The sequence below is a fragment of the Choristoneura fumiferana genome, chromosome 13, assembly GCF_025370935.1.
Source record: "Choristoneura fumiferana chromosome 13, NRCan_CFum_1, whole genome shotgun sequence".
NCBI classification, from domain to species: domain Eukaryota; kingdom Metazoa; phylum Arthropoda; class Insecta; order Lepidoptera; family Tortricidae; genus Choristoneura; species Choristoneura fumiferana.
This window is the reverse complement of record NC_133484.1, coordinates 17,459,458-17,478,706: the sequence shown is the minus strand read 5'-3', so window position 1 is coordinate 17,478,706 and position 19,249 is coordinate 17,459,458. Positions and strand designations below refer to the sequence as shown.

Sequence of the window (19,249 nt, the reverse complement as noted above, 5' to 3'; positions counted from 1 at the left end):
CATACAACCTTGCAGGCCGCTGGCCGGCAATGCGACCGTCTTTTGTTTCAACGCGCGCTCTGCGACACGCACGCGGCCCACGCACAGCAAAGCAATACTACAGCACGCACAGCAGCACCGCCAGCAGCCAGCGCGACACGCGCGTACACAACAGGGCGACCAGACTACCGTCCCGCCAGCTTAATTTCTTGTTTTTTTTTTATTTTTATTTCATGTAATGTTTGAGAAAAGTACTATACAAGCCTCGGCCGGAACCTACTTCCCGGCCTCAACAGTAATGTACTATTAGTCGCGCTCATAGTTCCTTTTCTGCATATTACCAGCTGGGAATGGAACCGATTACACTGTTAAAGACTCAAGAGTTATTTTCGACACACGTCTCAATTATCATGTTCACATCAGGACCTTAGCTTCTGACTGCTTCCGGAGGTTGGGATTTGTTATCCGCAACGCCCGTGACTTCACCAAGTCAGGAACAAACTAGAGGCAGCGTCCATCGTGTGGAATCCTCACGAAGTCACGTACTCCATGCTTTTTGAGAGGGTCCAAAAGGCGTTTTTGAGATTTTTGTACAAAAAAAGTTACAGGTAACTACTACCCTTTCTGTTGCTCTAAAAAGTTCCTTCTTGGCACCTTAGGTCTTAGTTCTCTGGAGGTGAGACGTAATTACGGGCTCTTGACCAGCGTTATCGAATATTGCGTGGACTCTGGCTGCCCCGAGTTGGTAACGCAACTAGTGCGCCTACTCGCGCCCCCAGTGTCCCAATCCCGGTTCAATTTTCGCCCTCGCAACCGTGATCTGCTGGCAGTTTCCAAAGCTCGCACAGTGTCACACAAGAACTCACCTCTTATTCGAGCTTTATTAAATCTTAATACGCTTCTCGCATCGGTGCCGGATTGTGATATCTTTGCTAGTAGCTGAAAGACTTTATGTAGCGAGTGTATGAGGTTCTGTGAGGCGAAGGATGACCGTCTTCACTAAATTGTTTGTAAATGTTAATACTGTTATCTTTTGTGGCATGATTCATGTGTTGTGCTTGTTAATATTTTATGAATTTCACAGTGCTTTGGCTTATCTGTAATGCTGTGTAATTATTTCATTAAATAAATAAATAAATTATAATCATACATTACTACCTACAAAAAAACTGTCTTTTTTTCTAATAAATCTTAACTACTTATATTACATATCCAATTTCATTCAATCTGTTCACGCTTTAATTACGAAAATGAATTAAAAACCAACTATCTTTTTTTAACGATGTCCTGTCTGATTTCTTCTGCGCTCTATAGGAAGCCTACAGGAGTTTAACGCCATCTACCGGCAGGCGTGTTGATGTCTGATCGCGATCGCTAGCCGAATGCAAACAAATAGTTAAGCTTCTCGCCGCGCACTTGTGACGCGCGCCGAGAGCAAGTAGGCGGAGCCAAAATACCGAATCCTCAAGTAAAGGGCATTTTGGTGTTGACAACGTCTTAAAGATACTCGCACCACTCGTAAGCGACTTTCTTTCTACTCTCTCTACGTCAGTTAGGGTATATATATATTCTAGTTATGGCACACGGCGGCCACGCCGTACAAGATACGCGTTCTTGAATCTACATAGGCACGACGATGTCTGTACTGTACACGCGTCAATATGTGCGTAAGATACACAGGGCTGACTATCGCAAAACCCTAATAAGTGCTACCAATGACATTTAAAGGTACTTTTATGTATGTATGGCTTAGATAATGCAATTGTAAGCGATGGGTTGGCGAGCACTGTCCCGCTCTATTAAGCACCCCCAATTTTTTTGAAGCTTACTTAGCTTTGCCTTCCAAATAACAACGAAACTGAACATCACTCGAAATGTCGACACCCGATCCCAATAGACGATTTGTCATCAAGGGGAGTACCTTCAAAACAAGGTGAGGCAACAAAGGGATCCCTTTAGGGCTACTACGAAATCCGTATTGTACCGTCCCTCTCACTCAGGTATGAAATAATATTAGCGTCAGCAGGACGGCAACATACGAAGTACGAATTTTGCACTTCGTAGTAAAGGGCCATCCTAAATTTGAAGTTCGTATCATACCGTCTCGCTCTCGCTCTTGTTTAATATTATAAGCGTGAGCGAGATGGCCCGACACGAAGGAGCAAGCGAAGTTTCAGGCATGCGCAGTACTGGAGGGCTACTATGAAATTCGAAGTTCGTATCGCACCGTCCCTCTCACTCTCGTATTAAATAATATTAGCGTCAGCGGGACGGCAAGATACGAAGTTCAAATTTTACCTTCGTAGTAAAGGGCCTGAGGCTTTACACACGGACAAATTAAAAAGTCTTGATTTTGTTTCTTTACCACAAACGCTCGCACTTTTCATTTTGTCAGGTTTTTGTTTTGGTGTACTTTAATTTGAATTCGGTCAAAAACTACGTAGTATCTCATAGTAGACTGTGTTAACAACAAACGCGGTATGTTTTGTTTAATGTTTATGTTTTTAATGCGACGTGACGCGCTCATTATTGGTTTTATAGTGATTTTCTTTGTTATTAACAAAAATTGTCGTGGAATCTAAAGATTTAAATAGTGTTTTTGGTGAAATTGTGTCGAATTCATTGAATATAGGCGCGGACATACTATTGAAAACCCGACGCCACCCCACGCTTGCACACGCCCTCCAACCAACGCGTGTCAGTTCTAATCAGTGGTCAGCGGGGCTACTACGAAATTTGAAGTTTGTATCGTACCGTCCCGCTGACGCTAATATTTATTTCATACGAGTGAGAGGAATGGTAGGTACGATACGAATTTCGATTTTCCAATTTCTTAGTAGCCCTACAGGTGCACAGAAATATGCGTCGGACGATGTGGCGTGGCGTCGCGTTTTAATAGTATATTTCCGCATCATGTGTTAGCTGTGACCTCATCAGTTTGTTGTTTACGGACGGAAGTTGATTAAGGTTGGATTGTAGCAAAGGGGGCCGGTATAGAATACGTTAAAATAAGCGTATTTTATTTCCAAAACTTCTCTGTAATCAAAAATGGCCGAGATAAAGGGACCTAAAGTTTGGACTTGCAAGGGGCCGGGATTTAGAATATTTTTTACCAAAATGATGTCATGATGGATGACACATTTTAAATGATGTTATTGTATAGAATACGTTAAAAGGGTAAGGGGGGTAGGGGTGGAGGGGGGGGGGGTCGAGGGTATTCTGGCAGAACCGGAAATATTTATTTACTAATACGGTTTTGCAAAAAAAAACAAAGCAGAAAAAAGTGAGTATGCCTGCCTATGTATGTAGTAACTATTTTTTTTAAAATTGCACTTATTCTGTTTTTCCAGAATACCCTCGGTTTGAGCTTGGTTATTTTGTACCGGAAGGCATTTTATTCGGTAATTCTGTAAATGTTTGGAATGACACGGGTTATTTTGACTTATAAATATCTATCTATACATATACTGTAGCTAAAAAGCTTGAGCAGTCGGAAAAACATTTGGAGGCTAGTTTTTAAACTAATAGCCACCTTGGGTCAAAACCGAACCGAGGCTACTTTAAACAGTCAGATGAGACTTGATATAGTGCGGCACAACAACCATAGTTACCCACTTGCTTATTTTCCAATCCATTATAAAAAACTACTGAACTTAGCTATGTTATTCAGCTGGTCTGGTGTTCAGGATCACTGCACCAAAATGTCAAATTTTTGAAAATGAAAGAAAAAAAGTTTATTAAAAATAAAATAATGGAACACTTTGATTGCCAACACAACAGAAACACATACAGCGACTAGGCTCACCCAATCATAACCACATCTTTTACTCACTCTGCCTATTCACTCAACATAAGTCTTAGGTCATTCGGTCCGCGCTTGTTTTCATCAAATCGTTTGTACACAAATCCACCCTCATTCCCACATTCGGCCATCCTACACACATGACTGTCCCCAGGCATCCTCTTACAAAACATCTTAAACATCTTAACCTAGGCACACTTAACACTATAAAAAATGGTGTGATATCTATAATTATAAGAACACCAAATATAAAATCATATCATCTTACATTATAAAATTAAAAACCAACTTAACTTACCTATCTTACGATATCAAGACAACATTGTTAACAAGTTTTGAAACAAAACATCTTTATTTAATAACCTTATCTAACCATAAAAATTTCATTTATAATACAAGTTTTTTTTGCTGACTGTACTTTTTGTTGACTGTACTTGCATTGTCACCCAAACTACATTTGCATACCAAATTTCAAGTCGATACTATTAACCATTGAAGAGTTCTGTCCTGCGGAGACGATCCTGGCTGGACTACCAGGATGTCACAGTCACTGCTAGATTATTGTATTGTCACGTGATTTACATAAGTATGCCACATTTCAAGTCAATTTGGACTACTGGAAGTTGGTCGAATTTAACTTGCAAGATTTGACTACAGACAGACAGACAGACAACCAACGGGACAGGTGAAACTAAAAAAAAACTTGTAAAAATAAACACAATCTTGAAGAAAAAAACAATAATTAAAAACTAGAAAAACCATAACCCTCTTAAACTTTACGCCATACCGGTAAGAGATTAATGTCATAGATGTCATAGATCACAAATCTGTGATCTCAACGTACATGTAACATCTGTACCCATTCCGCACTTTATATCATATATCTGTGGCAGTCACAGAAAACAAGGGAACAGTTATTCTTCGTTGGTACTAGAGAACCAGTATAGTATGACCTTTGCCCCACTGGGGTAAACTTACCACAACAACCCCTTTAACAATATTTAACTCACTGGGAGCTTCCCGCGACTTGATTGATGGCTGATGGATTGGCATGATGACCGTCATATCATGCAATGATTCTTGGCATAAAATTATACAGTACGGCATAATGTCCTTAGGTTCCTTATGCACCGACTCCCGTTAACACCAGTTCGCACTTAGTATACCTAACCCGGCCACCCGGTGCGCTCAACGCATAACAGTCCTCCGACAAGACACTTCCGGAGTCTACCAACGCGTTTACGCTTCGATCCGAACGGTCGGTGTCCTCGGTGTTTTGTTTTGACTTCGATCACAGCTGTCCTGTCACTGTAAAATCTGTAAATGTCAAGCGTCTGACTTGACGTCCGTCGCCGCTATTGCCGCCATCTTCACGTGGTTAGGTTACCTCGTTCCGAAAACATTATTTTCTTCGTGTTCCAATTGTTTGTGTGGAGTGTGTGTGACCGACGGCTTGCAGTTGCACGAAAAAGGGCCTGAAGTCTCGAAATGAGCGCGCGTGTTTTTTCAAGCTCTTCATTTTTTTTCTGAAAAATGCCCGTTAATAGTAGATTATTGCAGGCGCGCTAGTTTATTATTGTCTAGCTAGAGCGCCTGCAATCTTTTTAACTTTTTAATTTTTCGCTGACCATAAACTATGCACTTCACCTTCTGATATGTAAAGAATAATGTCAACTTATACGGTCATTTTTGAGAAAAGTACATTATTCCTTACATATCAGTAGGCTGTGCAGTTTATGGTCAGCGAGAAATTAAAGTTAAAAAGATTGCAGGCGCGCTAGATAGCTCGAACGACTCGACAACGACAATAATTTATTATTGTCTCAAACTTTTTAAAAAGTGAAAACGGCCATGGAAATGTTGGCACGTCGTATACAGCCAACTCAAATGGCTGCCATCAGGCTATCAATTATTTAGTTGGAACTCCACTTTTTTTATTGGATCTGAAACATCTTGTGGTGTTTTCGGTGGAAAAATACAACTGCTGTTTTTTTTTTATGAAAAAAAAAGGCGGGAAAGCATGAAAAATTTTATTGGAATAAAATTAAATGTCATAATATATTTTGTTGAGAAAAGGTTTAAAGGTTTTCCAAGCATTATAATTTGATTATAATATTTCAATATGGCGTCTGCGAAAAAAAACTGGCGGAGGAATGAAAATAAAATATTTTTGTATTGTAACAATATGGGTGTCAAATGAAAGCTAATAAGTAGCCCATTCTTAATTTACCTATATGGGTTATTGTTCTTTTAATGTACCATTTTCACAGAAATATCAAAAAAACATTTAAAAAAACCCGATTGCCTTAAGAACTAAAAGGAAGAAAATAAGTCTAGTGGTCTAGATAGAACTCTGTAACAGTCGGGACTCATTCAAATCGTGACGTTCAAAAATTCTTAGTAAACGGAACCCTTATAGTTTCGCCATGTCTGTCTGTCTGTCCGTCCGTCCGCGGCTTTGCTCAAGGACTATCAATGCCAGAAAGCTGTAATTTTGCACGGATATATATGTAAACTATGCCGGCAAAATGGTACAATAAAAAATGAAAAAAAAAATTTTTTTAGGCTTCTTCCCTTGGACGTAATTTACAAGATAAAACAAACCTGGAGTGGGTATGTCCGGAATGTCAATGTAAGCTGGCTAAAAAAGGTAACCTGGATTCGCCGGCTCGGCCGTCCTTTCCCAGTGACAGCAGCAATGACAGGGTGACCCTTCGGCCACAAAATCGTAAGGCGGCGTCAGTGTCGCCCACAACACTATTACCGGGAAACATGGAATCCAATGCCGTTACGGCGCTCACAGCTGAGATCAAATTGCTACGCCAGATGAAAAATTTTCATTAAAATCGAGCGTCCCGCCCCCTCTAAAATCTAAACCGGTGGGTGGAAAAATTTGAAAAAATTCAGGAAGGTACCTAGTAAGTATATCAAACTTTCAAGGAAAACTATAACGGCTAAGTTTACTTGAGAATTATTGGTAGTTTTACTCTTAAATAGCAGCCTAACTAGCCTAAGGTATGAAATATACCTAAACTTGGAAGATTCCGTATAAAATACGAAATCCTTAGAAAAATATTACAAATTTTTTTCGTAATGGCTACGGAACCCTATTTTAGGCGTGTCCGACACGCTCTTGGCCGGTTTTGTCTCTCTTCTTCTTCTTCTTCTTCAGCCCATAGCCACCCAATGCTGAGTGTAGGCATCCTGCATTGCTCGCCACTCATCTCGGTCTAGTGCTCTCCTCATCCAGCACCTTCCCGCCACTTTGACCAGGTCGTCGGTCCACCTCATCTCCTGTCTACCAACGTTTCTCCGCCCGGTTCTGGGTCTCCACTCCATCACGGCCTTCCCCCATCTTCCATCACTCCTGCGGCATATGTGTCCAGCCCACTTCCACTTCCTTTGGGTGATTACCCTAACCAGCCCAGTTTTGTCTAACATGATTCAAATGACAGATGCCAAACTGACGTAACTAGAGTCCCTCCTATACTGTTACTGTTATGTACAGTCACCAGCATTAATATCTGCCACAGCGGAGCGTGCAAAAATATCTGACACGTCCTTCCGGCCCTAGAAATAGAGTCGTATCAGATATTTATGCACGCTTGTTGTGTCAGATATTGGTGCTGGTGACTGTACCTAGTGCTAAAAGTTGCAATAGCATTATTTGTTGCTTTAAACGTTACGCTATCGAACTGAGTCTTATTTGAATTTTAACATATAAATTATTCAACATTTGGAGTGTAACTTTCCGACTGACGAACAATCTTGAAAATTATAATAAGTTCGTTTATTTTACCGCTTTTATTTTTACCGATAACCCTCACCTCTAGCAATTGCGGCCTATTGAAACAACATTGTAAAGGCGTTGCGTTCATTAAAAAAACAAAATAAATATAAAGCAGTGCCTACGTAGTTACTTAACAATTTGTTAGCGAATTTGAGTTCAAATATTCGAACAATCAGTAGTAGTTTTAATGTGATTTCATTTTTCCAAGTATTGGAAAAAATAAAAAATTGGTCAAGTGCGAGTGCGAGCGACTCGCGCATGAAGGGTTCCGCACCTCCGTACAATGTTTTAAAAACCAATAGTTCAATAATATTTTTTTGTAAAAAATTCTAATACAAGCTATTGTGCTGGCGGTACTTTTTGCCCCTGGTTACCAAAGTAGGTAGTCGTCAAGACGAATCAAATGAGACCAAAATCGATGCAGTCGTGTCGTTTTATTATAGAGTTCCTATGGCCAACATCTTACTTCATCATCAGATCAGCTCTACGTCATAATAAATAATATTGCTTTGTCATCGGATTTATACATGCATGTAAAATTTCAGCTCAAGCGGTTGAAGATATCCACTTCAATATGAATTCCACCCGAACAAACATAACTAGTTACATTACATTACATGTTAATTAAAACATATCACCAAAATGATAGCACTAGGTGCAAGTATTTTGAATAAAGAACAATTTTAAATTCTCATCAGGCTGAACAGCGCTTCAGACTCTTCCCATGCGCCGCAGCAGAAAAAAAAATTAGCTGTCAGTTTGGTTCATTCGCGGGAAATTCAGTGGACTTCGTATGTTGTGTAATTAAATAATAAGAAGCTCGACTACTGTGAATAAATTTTAAACTGTATTATAAACCTTTTAGTGTAAAAAACAATAGGTAAACATAGTGATAGTGATTATACGGTCTGGATTTGGCGAGCGCTTTATCAAAGTTGGCTTCATTGAGGTTTGTGGTTCATAAATTGTCGCCTTCTCGAAGAGGTCGCCTTAGCAACGGCTAATAACGTCTAGCAACCAAAAAACGCTGAATAAAACACGTTTCTTGTATGACGACCCCCTTTAATTTGTAACTTTACTTTATTTTTAGTATTTGTTGTTATAGCGGCCACAGTAATACATAATCTGTGAAAATTTCAAGTGTCTAACTTTTACGGCTTAAGAGATAGAGCCCTGTGACAGACGGAAAGACAGACAGACAGACAGCGGAGTCTCAGTAATAGGGTCCCCTAAAAAACATAGTTACCGCCTTACAAACTTACATAATCATCATGTGTCATTTGAATCATGTTAAAAATAGAGTATAACTACAAAATGTAACCACAATCAGTAATCTATAGTTAGGTTACCATATTGCCCAATACTGTGCACTACTTATGATTCTGTAAACAAAGTTAATAATCAACCAATATACGACAACTATTAATAACTCTATTACAAATAACGAAATCTCCATCTCCACCTCAGGCCTCAGCCCACAGACACCTTCAGAAAAGTGTATATAAACACTGATTGTTCTCCATTTACGGTGCATGTGCAAAAATTGCAGGATGTACATAATCATCATCATCCCAGCCTATATACGTCCCACTGCTGGGCACAGGCCTCCTCTCAGAACAAGAGGGCTTGGGCCATAGTTCCCACGCGGGCCCAGTGCGGATTGGGAACTTCACACACACCATTGAATTGCTTTTCAGGATTGTGCAGGTTTCCTCACGATGTTTTCCTTCACCGCAAAGCTCGTGGTAAATTTCAAATGTAATTCCGCACATGAATTGTACATAATAACGGTACCTTTATTCCTTCCTTTGGAAATTTCTTAAATAAACAGTCTTACAAGTACAATTGCCTGAAAATAATAATTGGGAGGAATAGTCACATTGTCATTTCCACATCTTGAGGATGCTAACAAATTTTTGAATGATAAAACCCCACAGAACTTAAAAATAAAGCTTTTCAATCGCATCCTTTAGTTAGTGTAGGTAATGAGAATGTCCGCCCGAGTGGTCCCTAGAGATTCTGTTGAACGTTTCTGTGCCTTTAGGTAAGTACAGGAAAAGTAATTAAAGCAAGAAGACTGAATTATAAAACAATAGTAGAGGTTCAGCTGTGTGGAAACCATACGTCTTGAGTTTTTCGGAATTTATGTGCGAAATTAAATACATTTGAAATTTATTATGAACTTTACTGTAAAGGAAAACATCGTGAGGAAAAGATGCACACACCTGAGAAGAAATTCAATAGTTTGGTGTGCGTGAAGTTCCCAATCCTCACTGTGTCCGCGTGGCTATATACGGCCCAAGCCCTCTTATTCTGAGAGGAGACCTGTAGTGTGTGGTACGTATATATTATAGGCTGAGATGATGAATTATAGGAATGAACAGAAGGGAAATAGGCTCTTTATAGGTACCGCGTTTAAAACCGCGGCCGCGGGCGGCGCGTTTTTAGAGCGGTTCTGGACTATGTCCTATAAGTATTAATGGTTGACACCAGAATTCCGCCCTTTCCACGATTTCTTTGCTTATTCATACAAATTGTCGGAACCCGGTTGGTTTAAGTATTTACAAATGATAAGATTTGTTTACTATTTATTTTCCTTGTACCTGTAATAGGAATAATTATCATGTACTTATCATAATTGAATTATGATAATGATAAGTACCTACACGTTACGTTGATCGGATCTCGAAACAAAAGATCGTTTTTTTTTCATTTGAATCTTCAGGAAATCGAAGAAAACTGTAAATTCCCGAGCGACATTAACATTCTGGCTGTACTGTAAAATCAATTTGGTATTTGTTTGACACGTACCTACCTATGTGTTTTGATGCAGAACCCGCTCTCATCCACTTCAAAATAAATCAACATCACACACACACACACAACAAACAGAAATATCACACAAGAAGCAATCGCATCTCACTACATAAGTTAACTCTCAAAGCTACAGTGACTTCTTGCCAGTTAATTAGGGTGTGCTGTCATTATCGTGCAGAATCGACTACCTATCCACATTACACGTACCAAGTGATTGGTGGATTCTGCACGTCATGAAAGCACATCCATAGCTCTAGGTTACTTAACTCTTTTCAGTGCAGCTAACTAAACAGTTTATATAAAATAGTTGCTATGGTGATTAGTGTTCAATACTATACACACACACACACACACACACACACACACACACACACACACACACACACACACACACACACACACGCACGCACGCACACGCGCACGCACGCGCACACACATACGCATACGCACACGCACACGCACACGCACACACACACACACACACACACACACACACACACACACACGCACGCACGCACGCACGCACGCACGCACACACATTTAAACTAGTAAACATATTTATCGTACATACATAAACAATACATTCTTATTCTTTGGGTAGTCGTGCCAGCACGTACCTATACGTCTGGGGTTGACAAGTTCAGAAGTTTTATTAATATACCTATTGCCTTTTTAGGGTTCCGTAGCCAAAATGGCAAAAACGGACCCTTATAGTTTCGCTATGTCTGTCTGGCTTTGCTCAGGGACTATCAATGGTAGAAAGCTGTAATTTTGCAGGAATTTTGTAAACTATGCCGACAAAATGGTACAGTAAAAAATTTGAAAAACAATTTTTTTTCTCATCCAACCTTGTAGTGTGGAGTATCGTTGGATAGGTCTTTCAAATTTAGATTTGTTTGCAAAATATTCAACTTTAAAGTGTAAGTAATCCTTAGAAAAATATTACTTATTCTTTTCGTAATGGCTACGGAACCTGTTTCGGGCACGCTCTTGGCCGGTTTTATATGCTTGTAATATAATATAATATACCTCTTTCAATATATATATTATATACCAGTATAGTATATATACCAGATCATTCTATAAAATTTACAAACAAATTCTCTTTGGTTGTCTAACAAACGCGAACTGTCAGATCTGTCAGAACATTATTCGAAAATGGTATGTTACAAAGTAGTATAAAAATGAACTCAAGTTTTACCTAATTTCTTAGTAATAGGTAGTTATTGCCATATTCTGATGGTACCGAAGTGTTGTATTTACATTTGTAAAATAAAAAACAGTCCCCGTGCTCCACCCCCACCCCACAGTTCAATAGATAAAATACGCTTTTTTTATATTACAGTGTGTCTTACGCAAAATACTAGTGATTAAAACATAGCCTAGGCGCCTACTTTATTTTAAGTCACCTGCTAGTGTGATAAACGTTTTCAGCGTTTCAGTCGTTAAATGGTTGCGAAGGGAGATGGTCGCCGCCATGGATACCCCGCACTTCCCTGTACAAGTGGACGGCAAAAACTATGACATAAAAAAGTTTCTGCGCGACCACCCCGGAGGCGTCAACACCTTGAAACACTATGAGGGCAAAAGCATACTGCAAGCCATGGAGAAGTTCGGACACAGTATTAGTGCGTATCACATGCTAAATGATTTCAAAGTGGACAGTAGTGACTTGAAAGATTGTAATTTAACGGGTAGTGTGAGTGAAAATGGTAGGATTATAACGAATGAGGAGGGGAGCCGGGACAAAGCTGAGGTCGCTTACTTGGAGGAGCTGGAGGTAAAGTAAACTTTTTTTATATATTTGTATTTGCTGCGAGGCATTTTGCTTTAACTAGTTTAGCAACATAAAATTTTGCAAAAAAAGTTAAAAAATGAGTTTTTTACAAGCTTTTACTTAGTTTCACCGCTTTCACTTAGTTTCACCGCTTTCACTTGTTCCGTTGTCTGTCTGTAATCAAATCTTGCAAGTTAAATTCGACCAAACTTCCAGTAGGTAGTCGGATTGTCTTGAAATTTGACATACTTATGTAAATTGCGTGACAATACAATAATCTGGTAGTGACATCCTGGTAGTCCGGCCAGGATCGTCTCCGCAGGACGGAACTCGTCTTCAACGGTTAATGGCATCGACTTGAAAGGTATGCAAATTTAGTTTGGGGTGACAAAACAAGTACAGTCAGCAAAAAAAAACTTGTAGGTATAAAATAGGAGTTTTTTCCCAAAACATTTTTTTGTCTCTGGTGTGTCACGTCAATATCACTCATGTGTGATTTTTACAATTTGGTCTTTAAAATAATAATGACAAGTTATAAAATTAAATTATGTAGGAAAAAAACTTTTTATTTGGTTAAAAACTGATTTACCAAGTACCTAATTAGTTCCTATCAATAAACTGAGTCGTCTGTCGCAAATGTCGCAATGTCGCAATAAACGGAAAATCAAGAAAAACCATGCATGGTCGCCCAGACATAGCCCAGTCATAGTATCCTAACTAGTTTTTCTAGCTGATGTTATGTTTTGGAAACTATTTAAACATATTTTATTATTATTATTTACTGAATAATTTGTACTTTACTCGTATACAGTACAGTACACACACATCTATCTGTGACACACACACTACTTGTTAGCCGGAGCGGGCGGCTTCGCACTTACTAATTTCGAAATTAATTGAGACTAAATCTGCCTTGAAAGCATTTTCTGTCCCACTCACTCAGTTTTGGTATGGAGATTATTAAATCCGATTTATTTAATGCTCATGTTAATTTATTATCATTGTCTTGTCATTGAAGGTCTGTATGACAATCATCTTACATGATGGACGTGAAAGGGCGCAAATGCAAGCTAATGTAGTATTTTTAAAGTGCATACCAATACCTGTCTTTATTATTTCGTACCTAAATGAAAAAAAAAAACTTTTAAATGGTACCGATTTTCGAGATCATACACTCAAGCTTAGCGTAGGTACTATTGGAAAGTGTTAAAAGTGCGTTTATTACTATACTACGAAGCTACCGTGTAAATTAAATTTTCGATTGGGTGCCAAGGTTAATTACCTGAACTGTAATTTTCTATATTCTTCTCGTATTTCAAATTCGGCACAGTTTCCACTACATTCCAAAATGGTATTTTCAAGACACGTGGTTTTAAAAATATATGACTTATGTCATATTTTATAAGCCCTCCTATCCTCTTCGCTTGCAAATAAATTGCTTAAAAATAGTAATAATGTAGGGTGAAGGAAGACAGTGCTGGTTTTAGCACTTCCAGCGCCCTGGGCGAGATTTCCACGGCGCCCCCAACTTTTGGGAATTTTCCAGAAGTAGGTAGGTATAGGCTTCGTTCAATGAGCGAGAGGACATAAGGGGCGCCTGCAGGTCGCCCCTTTAAGTACGGCGCCCTGGGCGGTCGCCCCACCGCGCCCTACCCTAACACCGCTACTGCCTCAGTTCACAGTGATTCATTTAAAATCATAGTTAAATCCAAATAATAATAAAAAATCGGTTTTTTATCAGTCATTGAGTTACCCTGTTAACTAATCAATAAATATCACATTGAACGAAATGGCTAAAATGACTTGTCGTAAAATTAATAATCTTTGAACGTTTTTTCTTACTCTTCATGTCATGTCTTCATGTTTCTCATGCTATCAGCTGCGGGTTTCCTTATTTTATGGCGCCTTGCTGGACAAGCCATCTTAAAAGAAAAAACTAAGGAAAATTTTACATCTCGTTAAATTTTCTAAATTAATATTACAGTATAAATGAACCACTGTACTCAAATGATTTGAGTCACTGTGTGCAAAACCGCCATTTTGGATTTAACTTATTCCACATATGATGGTTTTGCGTAAATCGAAGTGCAGTTTATACCAAAATGACCTCTATTAACTTTGTTTCTCAGCAAAAATAATAATAAAATGGCAAAAAGGTTCGTAAAAAAATACTTAGTAACCTACACCTTACCTTGAAATTCAGTCTTTCTTTCGCCAAAGCAAAAAAACACTCGCTACACAAGTTCGTTACATTGCTGATGCAAGGGAACTGATTGTGGCCTGTACCACAGAATATATAATAGTACTAACGTACCTGTACGTATCGGAAGACCTTCCAAAGAGTGGTAGACATAGAATGCTATCTATAAATACTTGAAATAACGGCCAGTGCGCCACTGTTGTCGCTATAGCCACTGTATCTAAGAAAGAAAGAAAGAAAATACATTTATTTAACGCCATAAAACAAACATAGGAACAAACATAGAACAGATAAAGACAGACGCTAAATAGGTCCCCACTCAGCATAATGCCACGGCAAGCCGAATCTCATGTCATCTTGAATGTATTTCTTTTTGCTGACTTCGTATTTGTTTGGGTTAGGTTTTAAAAAGTCGGTTTCTTGTTGGTTCAGTTTAATGTTATGTACAATAGATGGAATGAAGACAGGGACAGGAGGTAGGTATTTATCGAAAATACAAACTGAGACATGGATGCACAGAAAAACCAGAAAAAGAGACCAGCGCTGGGAATCAAACCCAGGTCCTCAGCATTCCGTGCTGCGTGCCATACCCCTACACTACTACTAGACAGGAGTACAGACACGAATTTCTCCTATGCATGCACACATCTCAGGTTGCTTCTTTCTACTACGCTACTTAAGCAGCAGCACTAGCGACATCTATGTTTCGCTCTCATCGAGAGACATGCAGCATTATATTATATAAGGCAGTACTGACTGGCAGTAGTTGTTGTCAACATTTTGTAGGTTTTTGTCTTGCAGCTAAATGGGAAGCAGTACGGACTCACATGTTGATCGATTTGATATTTTTTTGAGTTTCACAAACCTTCATGCAAAAAATGACAGTGCCACCAGTCGTAAATGAGCCTGGGTAATTTTTTGTCCAAAATTCCATTAGTCTGGGTTTTTTTTACACTGGCGGGATTAATACAACAAAAATAAGATTTTCGTAGCTATCTGTACATCGGACGTGTCGACGGCATAAAACAATACGCTTGACACGTATAACAAAACAACTGAAATAAGCACTGTTAATCAAAAAGAACCAAAATATGCAATAACGCTATAATTATATGCGAAGTGCAAAATTCGAACTTCGTATCTTGCCGTCCCACTGACGTTTATATTGTTTAATACGAGAGTGAGAGGGACGGTACGATACGAACTTCGAATTTCGAATTTCGTAGTAGCCTCCCGCTCACTCCGCGATTACGTTCTCCGCTACAAGTAGATGCCTGGGGCCCCTTAGAAGGGGCTATTCTATTTATTTACGTCGCAAGCGAAACGAACGCGTTTTTTATTAGTATAATATGTTATACTCGTATTATAGTATATATTATTATATTTGTATTATCTATACTATATACTAATTTACTATATTATACTATTATAGAGGTAAAGTTTGCCCCAAATATTTATCCAAATATTCGGAAAATCTGCCGAATATGCCGAATACCGAATGTAAAACGATTATTCGGCCCATTCCTAATAAATATAGCCTATGGCACTGGAATAATGTAACATTCTAATGGTAAAAGAGTTTTTGAAATCGGTCCAGTAGTTTGTTTATTCGTAACAAACATAAAATAAAACAAAAATCCAAATCTTTCCTTTTTATAATATTAGAATAAATACGAGAGTGAGAGGGACGGTACGATACGAACTTCGATTTTCTCGTTCGTATTCTTCCCGATCCGATGTGAAGCAAGCCGTTCGGTTGAAGACGTTCGGCTGTAGCCGCATCCGTTCGGATTCTTTCCGATTCCAGCCGTTTGGTGGAAATCATGCTTTAAACGCCTGTTTGTTTTATCTGGCGTGTACTCGTGTCACTATTTGACCTTTGCCTCTGCCACACACAGGCAAAAGGTACTAAGTACATAATAATTCTCATAACAGGTTTGTGCCTGTTTATGAAAGAAACGGTTTTTTCAACTGAATAACAAGTTTGAATCTATTCCTTGCTTTACTTACTTACTTACTTAGTACCAGGGCGTAGTTACCTAAAGTGTGTCTTGGCCTCCAACACCAGATTACTCCACGCTTTGCGATCTTGAGCCAACTCTTGCCAGCCTTCGACCCCAAGGTCCAAAAGGTCTTTCAGGACCTCGTCCCTCCAGCGTACGTCCACTTGGTCGTCCCAAGTACGCTCTCTTCACGGCTCGATCCTCTCCCAACCTTTCCACGTGCCCGAGCAACCGGAGTCTGGACGCCTTGGTCTCTCCTATAACATTGGGCTCAGATACCGGGTCCTCAATTTCTCTGTTTTTCCTTATCCTCCAGCTACCGTCATCTCTCTGAGTCGGCCCTAGAATCTTCCGCAGAATCCTCCGTTCTGCCACGAGCAGCTTATTCTCTTCTTTGAGCATTAGTGTCCAAGCCTCGCAACCGTACATCAATATCGGTCTAATGACAGTTTTGTAGACGCGAATCTTGGTTCTCCTGCGTAGTAGCTTGGACACCAAAATCTTGTGAAGAGCAGCTGTAAATCTGAAGGCGCTCTGAACACGTATGTCAATCTCTTCCTCGCGGTGCTTAGTGTCTGACAGTGCACTCAAGATATTTAAATTTATTGACCCCTTTGTAGATGGTGTCAAGTCAACCACCTTTAGGTCTTCTCGTTTCTCTCTTGGATTAGTGTGGAAATATTCTGATTTCTCGCGGCTGATTCTGAGTCCGACTTTTCCTCCCTCCTCTTCCAATACTCGGGCCATGGCTTGCACCTCACTCTCGCGCTGTCCCAGCAGTGCCAAGTCGTCAGCGTACCCAATAACCCGGTGCGTGCCATTCAACTCAACTTCCCCGTTAACGTTCAGCACCTTACTTTTTTTTTTCGAGATTACTCACGTCTATAATGAAGCGTAGGTACTAGAGCGGGGACGGTGATGGTACCCCTTATCATTAGTAAAGTCCTTATCAGTATCACGAACACCTGGACGATTTAATCATGAATGACTTTAGATAGCATTTATGAATATGTATGTACATGTGATATGACCGCGAATCGGCTTTAAGCCTAAAGGGCTATGTTTATTTTCTCAACCCAGTGCAAAAGAAGTTTAACCTGTCCTCTCCCAGAGGCACAAATTTGTGCCCAAATTCCTTTGATCCTGTTATCCTGGGAGATGACAGATTAATTGCTCTAACTAAAAGTGTGCTAACGACGCTGGAAAGAAAAACTTGGGATAAAATTTCTCTATCACAAGTTTTTCTTTCCAGTAAAAGTGCTGAAGGACTGCTCACTGGCCTTTAAACAGTGTGTGTTGTCATGCCAGTGACGACCTATGGCTCTGGGACGTCGCCCTTGACTGTTGGCTTCTTGAAGAGGCTCGGAGTCACGCAACGAGCTGTGGAGAGATCTACGCTCGGAGTTTATTTGCGTGAAATTACCGACACATCTCGGAGAATATGAGAGTTGAAGTGGCAATGGGCGGGCTACATACATCGCTCGAAGAAGAGATAACCGTTGAGGGAGAAAGGACCTCGAGTGCCGGAAGGCGAAGCGTTGGCTGGCATTGGTAGGTGGGGTAGGCCTCCCGCTAGGTGGGCTGACAACATCTCATGTATTTGCGAAAGTTGTGGGCCACCGTTCGATACAAGTGGTGTGTTGTCGTTCATTGTACCGTTTTAAGAGGGAGGACTTTGTTCAACAGTGGATGTCTTCTTGATCATCTCATCTTTTGCGATTTTCATTCATAATTATTTTTTTAATTTAAAATTATTAGGTATAAAACGCCAAATCTCAAATCTTTCTGCTAAATGCTATCTTGATTGCATTGACTTCGAAGTTTGATAGCAAACCAGAGGGCCTACTCCGAAGTTGGAAAATCGGACCGTCCCTGACTGAATTTTCGGATCTACTTTTGATGCACCACCTGTTGTAAACTAAGTAGTCCTTCCTTCTTTCTGTAAAAAAGGTTGCCTGAAAGAGATCGCTCTTAAGCGATAAGGCCGCCTATTGCTCACCTTGTAATTTTTTTCTCTGTGTATCTGTTTTCTGTATCGCTTACTATGTCTGGTGTACAATAAAGAGTCCTTGTATTGTATTGTCCCTCTCGCTCTCGTATTAAATAGTATTAAGAGTCAGAGGGACCGAACGTTTTCGAATTTAGAATGGCCCTATACTACGAAGTGCAAAATTCGAACTTCGTATCTTGCCGTCCCGCTGACGCTTATATTATTTTATACAAAAGCGAGAGAGACAGTACCATACGAACTTTGAATTTCGTAGTAGCCCCCCTGACCTGAGTATTTAAATAAACAAACATTTCAGCTTGACACCTGTTCCTGACGGACAACAAAGTGATACTATAGGGTTCTGTTTTCTTTTAAGGTACAGTCACCAGCACTAATATCTGACACAACAAACGTGCATAAATATCTTACACGACGATCTCTAGGCAAAGTCTAAAGAACTTAAGTACATTTTCTTACACTGTGCTCTTGGGGCCGGTAAGTAGAAGTAGGACGTGTCAGATATTTTTGCACGTTTCGCTGTAGCAGATTTTAAACCAGGTGAACGGAATCCTAAAATTAAACGACGAAGGATCCTTTTTAGGGTTCCGTAGCCAAAATGGCAAAAACGAAACCCTTATAGTTTCGCCATGTCTGTCTGTATGTCTGTCCCTCCGCGGCTTTGCTCAGGGACTATCAATGCTAGAAAGCTGTAATTTTGCACGAATATGTATACCATCAGCCAAATAAGTGGTCTGTCAATTTTTAAACAAGTTCCTATCAAATGAATATGTCGCTTAAGTCGAACTTTCAAGTTGACAGACGCGACTATTGGCATTATTGTTTTATGACATGCAAACGATTATCAACTTTAGGGTGGTAGACCACATATTT

The 19,249-nt window shown here is 39.7% G+C and overlaps 2 protein-coding genes across 5 annotated transcripts in view; one reads left to right on the top strand and one right to left on the bottom strand.

Moving 5' to 3' along the window:
• The first annotated feature begins 2,368 nt into the window (after positions 1 to 2,368).
• Positions 2,369 to 19,249, top strand: part of LOC141434187 (fatty acid 2-hydroxylase-like) — a 106,137-nt gene continuing 89,256 nt past the window's right edge. The window contains exons 1-2 of one of the 4 annotated variants that reach the window (XM_074096545.1): positions 2,369 to 2,457; positions 11,823 to 12,168. In XM_074096545.1, coding sequence (XP_073952646.1) covers positions 11,854 to 12,168 — 315 coding nt within the window. In that variant the 5' untranslated portion in view covers positions 2,369 to 2,457; positions 11,823 to 11,853. The other 3 variants (XM_074096546.1, XM_074096544.1, XM_074096543.1) reach the window with 3 other exon arrangements.
• Positions 16,119 to 17,546, bottom strand: LOC141434191 (uncharacterized). Its single transcript, XM_074096549.1, has one exon. It carries the CDS (start codon positions 17,113 to 17,115, stop codon positions 16,435 to 16,437), a length of 681 nt encoding a protein of 226 aa, XP_073952650.1. The 5' UTR covers positions 17,116 to 17,546; the 3' UTR covers positions 16,119 to 16,434.